Source organism: Dermacentor albipictus, chromosome 5, assembly GCF_038994185.2.
Source record: "Dermacentor albipictus isolate Rhodes 1998 colony chromosome 5, USDA_Dalb.pri_finalv2, whole genome shotgun sequence".
Lineage (NCBI taxonomy): Eukaryota > Metazoa > Arthropoda > Arachnida > Ixodida > Ixodidae > Dermacentor > Dermacentor albipictus.
This window is the reverse complement of record NC_091825.1, coordinates 62,246,597-62,259,729: the sequence shown is the minus strand read 5'-3', so window position 1 is coordinate 62,259,729 and position 13,133 is coordinate 62,246,597. Positions and strand designations below refer to the sequence as shown.

Here is a 13,133-nt window from a genome sequence, read left to right as displayed (position 1 = left end):
GCGCGAGAACCGGCGCGTGCTACATCCATATCGAGACTGAGCGACCAAGCCACCAAGAGCTGCCGAAGCAACTATTGAACCCTCGCATAGTCACGTGGTACATAGTGGCGCGGCTCCAGCGAACCCGCTGCGACGCTTCTCTACGGTGGATCACGTGACGGACATCACACCTTCCCACTTGTGCGCCAGCGGCTGAACATGAAACGCGCGCCGTGATTTGCCTTGGGATTTGTCAGACGTGATTTGCCGTGGGAGCTAAGTACCCAATCTCGTGCTGCCTTTTGTTTAAAATATTATCGGGATGCTGCGGCGGTAGACTATCGATCACACGATCGAGAGGTCGCATCTTGAATTCCCAGTATAGCTAAGCTGTATTGTTTTACTTGTTCCTCTTCTTAATACCAGGTCATCAGTTGAAAGGACGAACTGGTCAGTATGAGCCCTGCTGATATCAGCAGTGCTGCGCAAGCGCATGGGCTCAGCCTCACGTTTACTAAACAGGCATGGACCCTCACGTAGGGAAATCACGTCTGAGCGGGACGCTTGCTAAAATTTCTTGCCTAATACATCACCCAACGAATAAAAAAATATGAAAGAAATTGATAGTTGAAAAAGCGTGCTGCTCAATTACAACCGAGAACCTTAAAGACAAGGTTAATGCGAAAAAGTCCACCGTTCTAGCTTCAATTTTCGAAAATAGGCACCAATAACGTAGTAACTAATGCAGTTAATAAATTTACAAACCATTACTACCACTTCACTATCTGTTGGCAGCCTTCGCCATGTAAATTGATTAGGTTAGGCTAGCAGCTATATGCTGCATCGTGACGCGCATATATGTGCGCTGTACATTTGCAAATATAGATTCATATAAGTTATTTATCCAAATAAATAAATGCGCTCCAGTACAATCCATTCTCCTAAATGTTCTTGACTGTATATACATATAAGGTCATTCTAAGCAACATGTCGCGTATAGTATTCCGATTATTACACTGTGTGAAGCGTCGTGCCCAATTCTCGCTTGTTCCTTTCTTTACCATGCAATTTACTACGTTCTACCTGGTATTCCTGTCATAATCTTTACAACTGGACAGTGTTAGGCTATATATCACATAATTTGGAGGCAATACGGTCCTCGTTTTTCTTTTCTTTTTTTAGCATACGTGTTTATAGTCACCTTTAGAGCCGAAGTTTACTCATCATGTACCGGCAGTGGTAATGTCTCTCGCAAGCGAAAAAATGGTCCCACAAATTTAAATGGTTATCGATTTCACCAAGGGTTCGTAGACTGACAACCTGTGCTAGTCGCAGACGCCATCTCTTTTGGGTAGTAAATGCAACCCCCGGTGCCATTATTATCAACCTTTACTGGGATCTCAGTTAACTTAGTAACAAACAGTTACTAGCCTTTGGTTATTAACTGACGCGAACTTTATTCTAAGAACGTACCAATGAGGGCGCAATGTCTATTCAGTTTTCATTCCGTTTTTGATCACGAGTGGACTAACTTAAGCTGTAGGTGACGTAGCTAACAAAGAAACTCAAGGAACTGATCATTACGAAAATTTGTGCTTTCCCATGTTAGGTTTGTCGTCACTGTATGAGTAATTATCGATACAGCTGGTTGAAGTGAAACCATCGTAGTGCTGTCGTGAGTAATAATGGTTCCGTCAAATTCACCTATATATTACTATCAGTTGATGTGCTTCAAACAGCTTTGTATTCCTCTCTATTTTAAAAATCGCTCTGTTGAGGAGTACACAATTATTTAGACATTTTTGCTTCCCGTCTTCACTTTGTGCGACAGGGAATCAAAGAAATGCGAAATGTCATGGGTTTCAACGCCCGCAGTGGGACAAATAAATGATCAGCTACACTTCAACAAAAGGTTCTATTTAGGTCGCGTCAGGTATCTTTCTGTTTGGTTTTGCGCAAGGCTTGAGCTTCTGACATCCGTATAATAGCGGCGGCAGTGTCCGGAGACGATGCATTGCCTATCAAGTGTAAATGTGTAATGCACACAAATGCTCCTAGAGGCTACTTATACAGAGAACTCTGTTTCTTCATGAAATCATTAAAAAAAAATTCGCCCTGCCACTGCTCTGCTCTCGCTCAAGTTTCGCAACATGTTCGCCTTTTAGCGTCCGGAACCTTCAGTATACCGCATCGCAATGTCATGCGTCTTGTTTGTCAAGAAAACAATGTAAATTTGCCTTTGTCTTTCACCCTCGTTGTCTTCACGTAGCGACCTACAACGATTATTAGGAAGTAACCTCGAAGGCCATGTCTTGCCGTGCTGCTGACACCGAAAGCTGGTTGGTAACACCATAGCCGCCGTAATAACTTATTGGGAGAGGCACAGATTAGAGGAAATTTCGGTTCTTTCGTTTCAACAAAGGCAAGTTACAGTGTCAGGCACTTAATCGTAAGATTCGAGACATAAAAATGTGAACGAAATAATAGAGCCTTATTTAGTATTGATTAGTGTGTCATCGTCTAAATACTATTCAGCTGGCATTAGGTTCCAGGCAGAGTCCAGGTCTCAGCAGCCCGGGATGCCTCTCGCGTTCACCGCAGCAGCTGTTGCTGGTCAGGCAGGTCAGAGCTGGATATCACGGTTGTCAAGTTATTTTGGGTGGAGTGTGATATATCGCGACACACTTTGCGGTGAAACTTGAGAAAACAACAGAGCAGCGGTAAGCGACAAACAGATTTTAGGTGCAAAAAATGGAGGGGGGGGGGCAGAGCAGGCCTGCGTATCTATGGAAATATTAATTAACAACTTCCGACGTAAAAACTTGCAATTACAACCTAAGGGCGAAGCATGGGCAGCTATAGCGAGGTTTAGCGTAGCGCTCGAACTAATCGGACAGTGTTCGAAATGTACGTAGGTGCGACCATGCGCTAATGCGATATAAGCGTGTGCATCCTAAATTACTTGCACCTTTGAAAGATCTTTGATGCCGTAGGGCCTGTAATGGCATCTCACATACGCCACTACGAAATTACGTCACTTTAAGATTGCAAACAGAAGACATTGCTTCGCAATTTTTAACAGACTGTCAAGATTTCATATAGAAGGTGCGCACTGTGAATGAAGTGTCTCATAACTTTTGATTGCGTGCTGCAAATTCTAAAAAATGAAACTCCGACCAGTAATTTAGCCACGAATGAAATACTGGTCTTTGCAACTTCGGCAGTTAAAAATTATATAGGATCTACCTTACATATAAGGTCGAAATAAAGATACATACCACACGTATACATAAAGCTATGCGGTACATGATTCCGGACTTTCGCCTTAAGTGTCCGTATATTTGATGCCGCAATAATAATCCGTGTAGCGCACCTGGACTGTAGAAATCTTGCCGCCCAGTGGAGGAACCCGCTGTGGTAGTGTGCGAGCACCGCGTAGACGCAGCGAAGGCTGACCTGGCCTCGTGTGTCAGAGTAATGACGCTGGCGGGAAAATTCGTAACCCAGCATCTCGGAGGCCGCCACCATGTAGAAGTAGACGGTGGACAGGTCTGCGCCCTCGTTAGACAGGGTGCCGATCATCGTTTCGATGAGATCGAAGCCGCGTACTAGAATGGTGCCCGTTATGACCTTGCTTCCCAGGCTGTCGGCGTGTGCTACGGTCAGGTTATACAGCACGAGCATCTGGGCATGACGCCGTTTTGAGGAAGCAAAATTAGCCCAAACGTTCCAAGAACCAGCATCTTCGGTAAAGCCACATCGTTATCGAAAGCTAAAAAGTTAAAATAATCCGAGTTGCGCTTACGGACAATAAGAAGATCATGTTATTGTTAAGCACATATTTGATCTTATATTTTGTTATTAAACGTGAAGCACTTCTTGGCAGACACTTCCGCTTTTGACAATATTTATCTGTCTATCTAGCCTCCTAAGCCTTGGTGCTCTCACGGTCGTTTCGTCAACATGGTATGTACTGAAATTGGCATAGTATGACAAGAGTGCATGACAAACATAAATGATCGCTCATGAACTCAAAGTCATGACATGCGTGTTATGTATGTCTTGAAAGAGCCGCGTACGTCTTGCTAAGTACGAAAATTAGCATAATATAAGAGCTTATGACGAACATAAATTATTGGTCAAGACATGAATATCATGACATGTTTATCATGTACGTTATGAAACAGCCGCCTACGACTTGGTAATCGCACGGTCGTTTCTTTAACTTGGTATGTACCGCAATTGGCATAGTATGACAACACTGTATGACGAACATAAACGATAGCTCATGACATGAATATCGTGGCGTGTCTGTCAAAAAAAGGTCATGAAAGTTCCGCCTACGTCTTGGTGCTGTCATGGTTGTTTCGTTAGCCTGGCATTTAGCAAAAGTGGCATAGGATGACAAGTGTGTACGACGAAAATAAATGATAGGTAATGCATGAATGTCACGACATGCGTGTCATGTAGGTCATGAAACAGCCGCCTATGCCTTAGTAGGTACCGAAATTGGCGTAGTATGACAACGAGTATATTGCCACATCCTATATGGTCGCCGCGGGTATGTGCCAGGCAATGAAAACGTCACTGAAGTCGCGCTCGGGTAGAAAAACAGAGATAGATGACAGCGACTTCGTGTTGACTGCTCTAATAATGTGCTTTTATACGTCCTCTACAACGGCTTTCCCATCCCCTACTAGGCCGTGACACTGGTGGAGTGGTGGTGGTGACAATGCCTCATGCTCGTTACTCCTTCGCGGAGCCATACATCGAACGCGGAATCACCTTCGTTCGTCGCAACTCCTGTTCACTAGTACAGTCACCGCCTGCTAGGCCTCATGCCCGAGTTCAACCCTGCAGGAACGCGTCTACCTACTTCAGCCACGGCCACTGCAACTTCATCGCAGGTGACGCTGCAGAATCCTAAGATCCCAGAAAGTTTTCCTGGTGAGTTTGTGACGCTTATGAAGATGTCCAAGATTCGCTGGCCCATATAGAGCGGTTCGTCAGCTCTAATGACTGGGGCTCCCAGCAGAAACTCGCTAATGTCTATTTTGCTCTTCAAGACGGTGCGCGGACGTGGTTCGTGAACCGGGACAGGAGTTTGACCCCACGAAATGCCTTCCGCACCCAGCTGCTAGACACATTCACTAGTAGCGACAGAAGAGACAATGCGCAGCGCCTTCTCTAATCTCGTATTCAGAAACCATATGAGAGCGTTGCCATGTTTGCAGAAGATGTGGCCCGCCATTTCCGCAGAGCAGGCCCTGAGATGGCCGAAGAAAAGAAGTTGCGCTATCTGTTGCGCGGAGTGGAGGAGGAACTGCTTGCCGCACTCGTGAGGCATCCACCGACGACAGTGGCCAAATTTACCAAGGAGGTTACCGCTATAGAATGAGCACTACAACAATGGTACCGCCAATATTATTGCAAGAACTCGCCGGTGAATGCTTCAATTCTGTAACGTATGTGACGTGTGTCTGGTAAAGATCGAGGCAACTACACGATGGCAGGAAAAAGCAGCAGCGAAGGGTTTATGGCACGCTCTTAAATAGTCAAACGCACGCATGATATCAGTGCTGTCCTGATAAGGTAGCGCAGAGAGCGCTTGCCCGATACATCCTCTGATGGGTAACGAAGAAGCTCAACAGTTCAGGTTACTGTATTATAGGCCGCGTCGTAGCGAAGCCGCTGCGATGGCCTACGGGTGCGACCCAACCTTCATGGGACTAGCGTCTGCCTAGGAGGAGATAGCACGTGGTCCGCTGTAGTTGGCGCCGGGCCAAAGGCGGACGGCGCTTGAGGATGCGGGTGTGTAGGCTGGCACGGTGTAACATCAACGGAGTTACTTGCACTAGAGTCAGTGCACAAGCTGTAACACGAACCGCAGTCATCATCCTCACTCTCATCTGCTGTCCACTGTTCGCGAGTCTGAAGGAGATGCCGTCTGTTACGTCCAAACACGCGACCACCTTCCGTTTCCACATTGTAGGACCTCGGAGACGTTCTACCCATCACAATACCTTTCGGGGACCATGTGTCCCTGAGCATTACGATCGACGCTTTGTCCAAAGGTGACAAATGCTTTACACCGTTGTTCTGACGATGTTTTTTGACTGGCGTAGGCTGCACGTCGCGAAAATTGGGTACATTCGACCTGAGACGCCAGCCCTGAAGAAGTTCTCTAGGTGATCGTCCGTCCACAAGCGGTGTAGAGCGGTAAGCCAACAAGCCTAGCCAAAGTCTTCGTGTGAGTCTTCACTTTTCTTCAAGAGGAGTTTCACGATCTGTACCCCTTTCTCTGCCAAACCGTTGGACTGTGGGAAGCGCGGACTGGATGTGACGTGAGCGAAGTCATAGTTTCTTGCGAATTTCGCAAATTCATAACTTGAAAACTGCGGCCCGTTGTCGCTGCACACCTCCAGAGGTACGCCATATATGGCAAACATTGCGCTAAGTGCAGAACTTGTTGCTCTTGCAGTGGTCTCCTGGAGCTTCTAGACTTCCGGGAAGTTTGAAAGCGCGTCAAACGACACGACGTACGAACTTCCCCCAAAATAAAAAATGTCTACACCAACTCAAACCTGTGCGCATAATGGGAATCGGCGCATGAGTAACGGTTCTTTCGGTTGCTTGTATGAAAACTTCCGACAAGTAGAGCAACTCTGAATCAGCAGAGATAAGTCGCTGCTGAGCCCAGGCTAAAAAACCAAACGTCGTACTCCTTCTTTGCATTTCTGCAATCCTAGGTGCCCAGTATGAATTCGCCCTAGGATTTCACGTCGCATGCTTTTAGGTATGACCACTTTTGTTCCTTTCAGCAATATAACGTCCACGACGGAAAGCTCTGACGAAAACGCTTGAGTTCACGCTGCAGGATCTCACCGCTTGACAAATTGGAGATGACAGTGATCAAGTAAACGTCACGCGCAGTTTCTTGCGCCAGCATCTGTCGCGTAGCGCCCGGGGCCAAATAGCCCAGGACTTGCACTGCGTGCATTTCCACGTCGTCAGCGGCGCCAGCGATGTCCTCGTGACTAGCCGGAGCCGATCTTGACAGCATGTCGGCCAAGACGACGTGTTTTCTTGGTACGTACTGCAAAACGAAATCATATTTGAGAAGTCTTAAAAAAACTTCTGAAGGAGGGGAGGCATGTCGCAGATCTCTTTCGCAGCAATAGATAGCAACGGTTTATGGACAGTTTCAATAAAAACTTTGTGCCCGTACACGAAGGGGTGAAACTTCCCACAGCCGCACGAAATACAGAGAGTCTCCTTTTCAATCTGCGCGTAACGCTGCTCAGCTTGTGTTAGCGCATCGGATGCATATGCCACTGGGTGCCACTTATCACCATCGTGACACTGCAAGGGCGCTGCACCCATGCCATCTTTTGATGCATCACATGTTATTTTAGACTGCCTTTGGGGATCAAAGATGGCGAGTACGGGTGTCATGATTAGAATTTGAGTGATACCTTTCCACTCTATTCTGTGTTTTTCAGTCCACTCAAATACTGCATGTGTTTTGATAAGCGCTCGGAGAAGCGCAGTCCGTTCAGAAAGCTGTGGCACGTACTTTTCAAAGTAGTTGATTACACCGAGCATGCGCTGAACATCACATTTGGTTTTGAGTTCCGGCGTTTCAAGCAAGCTTTTGATAAGTTTTGGGTCTGGCGAGATGCCGTCACGTCCAGTGATATCGCCCAAGAATTGTATTTCCATAACACCAAACCTGCATTTTTTTGCATTGAACGTTAAGCCGGATTTTTCGGCCGCTTTCAAGACCTCAACCAGTCTCTGGTCATGCTGCTGTTTGTTTGCTCCCCATATCAAAATATCGTCAATGTACACATGTACACCGGGAAGGTGCTTAAATACTTGAGTCATCGCCCTCTGAAAGATTTCAGGCGCGGAGGCGATGCCGAAGGGCAATCGAAGGTAATGGTAGCTGCCAAAAGGAGTAGCAAAAGTGCATATTTTCGACGTCTGCTGGTCAAGTGTGATCTGGTGGAAGCCGGAGTTTGCGTCCAAGCAAGTAAATACAGTTGCGCCGGCCGATTCCCCTTCCATATCCTCGCGCCTTAAGAGCTGGAAGTGTTCTCTTTTTATGTTCTCATTAATTTCCCGGGAGTCCATGCGAATTCTAATTCTGCCGTCTTTTTTCTTGACGGCAACCAAAGGGCTTACCCAGTCCGTAGACTCGTTCTCTTTTACGATGATAGCCTCGCGCTCCAGTCTTAACAGCTCTTCCTGAACAGGGCCCCGCAGGGACACGGGAATACGCCGCACTGGTTGAACGACAGGAACCGCTGTTGGTTGCAGGACCATGCTGTATGGTTGCTTCAAGCAGCCTATACCCTGGAAGAGGTGCTGGAAGTTTGTCACTGCTTCGTAGTCTGTTGAGGCGCTTACAGTGGCCACTGTGCGTTGAAAAAGGTCCAAGGCTTCCCTCGCTGCCATTCCTAGTACGGCTTGACTGCCGTGTTTTACGTCAAAGAACTGGACTGTGGCGGAAGTATTTCCTACCGTCACCTCCTGCGACGTTGCTTCAAAGTGCGTTATGACGCCTCCGTTGTAGGCCCGTAGTACCGAGGTAGCAGCAGTCAACGGTCCCGCCACACGCATTTTCCGGTATGCCGAAAACGGTAGTAAGTTGGCCTGTGACCCGGTGTCTACCTTGAAGAGTCCTTCTTGCCCTTGACCTCAGCTTCCACTATCCAGTATTTGGCATTTCTGTTCCCAACACCAATTTCTAGGATGTCGAAGTTATCGTCAAAGTCGTCTTCGCTGACTTCAGCAATTTTGGACATTTCTCGACAGCACACCGCAACATGATTGGGCAAGTGGCATACGTTGCATTTCTTTCCGTATGCAGGACACTGCGTTGGTCTGTGCCGCCGGCCGCACTTTGTGCAGCGGTACTGCTTCTTGCCATCTTGGGCGTTTCTGCTTTTTGGTGCAGTTGCGGGCCCCGCAAATGCGTCAATGTGGCTGTCCGTGGCCCGCCGGACCTCGTTTCGTTGCACGAGATTCGGTGACCTTGCAAAATTCTTCCGCCCTCACTATAGTCGACTGTTGTTCGCGAAGCATTTTCTCGCGCAACATTGAGTTATTCGTGCCGAACACTATTTGATTCCGGATCATTGAATCACGCTGTTATCCGAAATTGCACTGCCCAGCTTTCTTTTTTAGGTCACGAAGAATTTTTCGAACGGTTCCCCATCGGCCTGCTTCCTCGAGCGAAACAGATATCGCTCATGCACTTCGTTGCTTATCTCAGAGCAGTAAGACTAGAACTTTTCAACGATTGTTGCGTAGTCTTCCTTGGATTCTTGTGCTTGAAACTTGAACCTGCTGAACACGTCAAGTGCTTCGTCACCAGCCAGACTCAGAGGGATTGCCGCTTTTGCAGCTTCCGTGCGGGGTTGCTCATTCGTCATCGTTGCCACTATGAACAAGCCAAACTTCTCTTTGAAGCGCTTCCATTGCTCAGAGAGATTGCCGGAAAGTTGCAAGGGTGGCGGTGCCTTGACTAGTTCCATCGTTGGGGCTCCGCCGAATCCACGCTTCGACCCGAAGTGCCCACTTCTGACACCATGTAACGTGTGTGACGTGTGTCTGGTAAAGATCGAGGCAACTACACGATGGCAGGAACAAGAAGTAGCGAAGGGTTTATTAGCACGCTCTTAAATCAGTGCATTAGCACAATCTTAAGCCAGTGCTGTCCTGATAAGGTAGCGCAGACAATGCATGCCCGATACAAATTCTACCTGAGAGCCGCGGCACGTCTCTGCATGAAGTCATCAGAGATTGTGCGAGAGGAGATCCGGAAGCTCAGGATTTCTCCCATGGCATCAGCGGTGGCTTCTGTCGCTGATGTCACTCAGGAGGAAGTTCCACAGGCCTTTTTCGTGGCCCAACTGGTAGGCCCTGCTGCGACAATGAACCTACCGGAAAGCTGTTTGTAGTCCACCGCCCGCCACTTCGAGCTTCTGAAACCGTCAACCACGACGCAGCCCCCGATGCCCTATTTTCGACAGTCACCGCCGCCCCCAGCTATGTCGTATCACCGACAGCCGATCGCTGCGCCTCGGTCTTACGGCAAATCCCCTGTCAGCTACCCGCTTCGAAAGACCGATTTGTGGCGCACCGCCAACCACCCACCACTACACCTGTATGCTTTCATCGCGGCGATGCAACACATAATTACCGCACGTGGCACTACCGCGCAACTGGGTATCCAAGATTTCCGCACTGCACTTATCCCCTGTTTGTTGCTGCACGTACCTGTGACGGCGATTCTACAAACTTTCGGCCCGAAGGTTCAACGACGCCTCGATCGCGCTTCTCATCTCCAGCTCTTTACACCCCACGGACCCGTCGCGATTGTCCTGACGCCTCTAGGGGCAGGTCCCCTAGCCCACGCCGAGGAAACTAGAGGCAGTGTTCTGCCGCGGTGAGATTGCAAGCGGTCTAGCTTTTCAAGAGCCCCCATCACTCTAAAGATCCGACGACTCCAACCACCGCGCAATTTTCGCGCATCACGTGGCCATTAACACGTCTCACCATAGAATTCCCCTTCGTGTAGAGTGAAGACCATCAATGGGCATTTCACGACGTACGGCAACGGCTGCAGACTCTCCCGTGCCCGCACACTTTCATGAAGATGCTCAGGCGATTCTTCATACCGATGCGAGTAATGTCGGCCTTGGCACAGTGCTTGTACAGCGGCAGGACGGAACCGAAAGAGTGATTGCTTACGCCAGCAGGATGCTATCAAGAACCGAGGCTCACCACTCCACTACAGAAAGAGAATGCCTCGTACTGGTATGGGCCGTCCTGAATTTTCGCCCGTATATGTATGGTCGGTGTTTCACCATTGTCAGTGATCATCATGCACTTTACTGCCTGACTAATTTAAAAGATCCAGTTGGTCGGCTTGGACACTGGAGTCTTGGGCTCCAAGAGTTGAACTTCACTGTTGTGTACATATAGGAAAAACTACACACGGACGCCGACTGCCTTTCTCGGTGCCGAGGATTTTACGCAATGCGCAGAGGAAGCCAGGCAGCTTGCGCGTTTGCGAATCCAAGAACGACAGGGCTGCGATGCCGGACACTCGAACCTTCGGCACAGACCCGTCACATACAGCGTCGGTGACCAGGTGCGAGTCTGGACTCCTATTCGTCGGTGGCGGCTATCAGAGAAGCTCCTGCGAAAATACTCCGTGGCGTGCACAGTTCTGCGCACCATCAGCCATGTGAATTATAATGTTGTCCGCGATAGTCGTAACTGCTCCAAACGCGGGCGGCATTCCCGACGTTGTGCACGTGCTTCGGATGAACGCATACTTTTCCTAATGACCTCAACTTTGCACCGCCTGTGCACTGCCTTCGGAAGTTGGTGCATCAAGAGGATGCCTCTTTTTCCAAAGGAGGGGCAAATGCTACATCCTATATGGTCGCCGCGAGTATGTGCCAGGCGACGAAAACGACACTGAAGTAGCACGCGGGTAGAAAAACAGACAACAACGTCGCGTTGACTGCTCTGACAAAGTGCTTTTATACGTTGTGGTCTTCACCCGCGACGCTCACGGCGCGCACGCTCCGATTCCGCACGCGCCGGACGACCACCGCGGGTTCGAGCACTCCGAGCCGCCATGCGTGCAGAGCACCGCGCGCCCGCGCCTGCTCCGGCCCGCTCCGTGTGCCGACGTGCAGCTGCGCGCGTACGCGCCCCGCCGGCCTCACAGCTTAGGGGAAGGCGAGACCGCGCGTGCAGCAAGGGAGACCCTAGGCAAGGCTCTCGAGAAGCCAGAAAGTACATTCATTACCCTGGTAGTCAATACAAACACACGTTTTAACGTCACGTCCGAATATGAATCTAATTACACAAAACATGGCTGAATGGTCGCCGGTAGCCGCTAATGGCGCACCGCGACAGAGAGAGAACGAAGAAACGAGGAACAAAGAACCCGAACAGTAAGAAGTTGCCTATCCTTCGGTCAGCGCCTGCCATCGTGCGCCCCAGAGCAGAGAAAAGGGAAATAGAGAGAAATGACAGACGAACAGACGGGGGCACGATCGGCAGACGCTGCCTCAGGACATCGAGACGACGGAAGAGTGCGCGCGCGCCCGCCGAGGCCGGGACCCCGACGAGCCGAAGTAACCATCGACCGGCGGCCGACAAAGGGGGCCGCCGCCGGCAGAGAACACGTATGCACCTTCCGACGCCCCGATGTGGTCTCCCGGGCGCCCGTCTTGCGCGCGCTTACCCGGAGTGCACGCAAGCAGGGCCCGAATCCCGCCAAAATGTCGGCCAATGGGAAAGCCTGTTGACCTTCCCGTGGGCGGGATGACAGCAGAGCGACAGTGTTTTATGATCCGCTGCGACCCCGTCCTGGCAAGGAGGAGAGGGACACGGAGCCCCCGGCAACACAACGCAACGGCTTTACACAACCACCGCGAGAGCCAGAAACCCCACAACGTCCTCTACACCAGTTATACCGTCTCCTGCTAGGCGGTGACAATATGAGGAACATAAATGGGAGGTCATGAAACAACCGCCTATGTCTTAATATGTACCAAAACTGGCAAAGTATGACAAGAGGGTATGACGAGCATAAATGATCGGTCATGACATGATATATCGTGGCATGTGCATAACGTAGGTCATAAAACAGTCGCGTATGTCTTGGTACTCTCACGGTCGTTTCGTTAACGTGGTGTACACAAAATTGGCACAGCATGGCAAAAGTGCATGACGAACATAAATTATTGGTCATGTCATGAATGTCATGGCAGTCGTGTCATGTATCTCATTAAACATCTGCCTATGTTTTGGTATGTACTAAGGTTGGCGTAGTATGGCAAGAGAGTATGACAAACGTAAATGATAGGTCATGACATGAATGCCATGACCTGCGTGTCGTGTAGCTCAATGAACAGCCGCCCACGTCTTAGTACTCTCATGGCCTTTTCATTAACTTGATAGGCTAACCGCACAGGGCTTAACATAACACCGATTCCCACAGGGCGTGGCATCTACCGGCTTTGTTCGGCTAGCGATTCTCTGCGTTTTCAGCTGCTTTTTCATTCACAATCTCACAAGAAAGCTTACACTATCTCTCCTTCTCTTGAACTAACATGAGTGTG

General features: G+C 49.3%; 1 protein-coding gene across 4 annotated transcripts in view; it reads right to left on the bottom strand.

The window, feature by feature from the left end:
- LOC139060463 (uncharacterized) overlaps positions 1–13,133 on the bottom strand; it is a 62,153-nt gene that overhangs the window by 20,392 nt on the left and 28,628 nt on the right. For all 4 annotated transcript variants that reach the window (XM_070539597.1, XM_070539599.1, XM_070539598.1 and 1 more), the window contains one exon: positions 3,353–3,663. In XM_070539597.1, the coding sequence (XP_070395698.1) occupies positions 3,353–3,663 (311 nt within the window). The remainder of the gene's footprint in view (positions 1–3,352; positions 3,664–13,133) is intronic.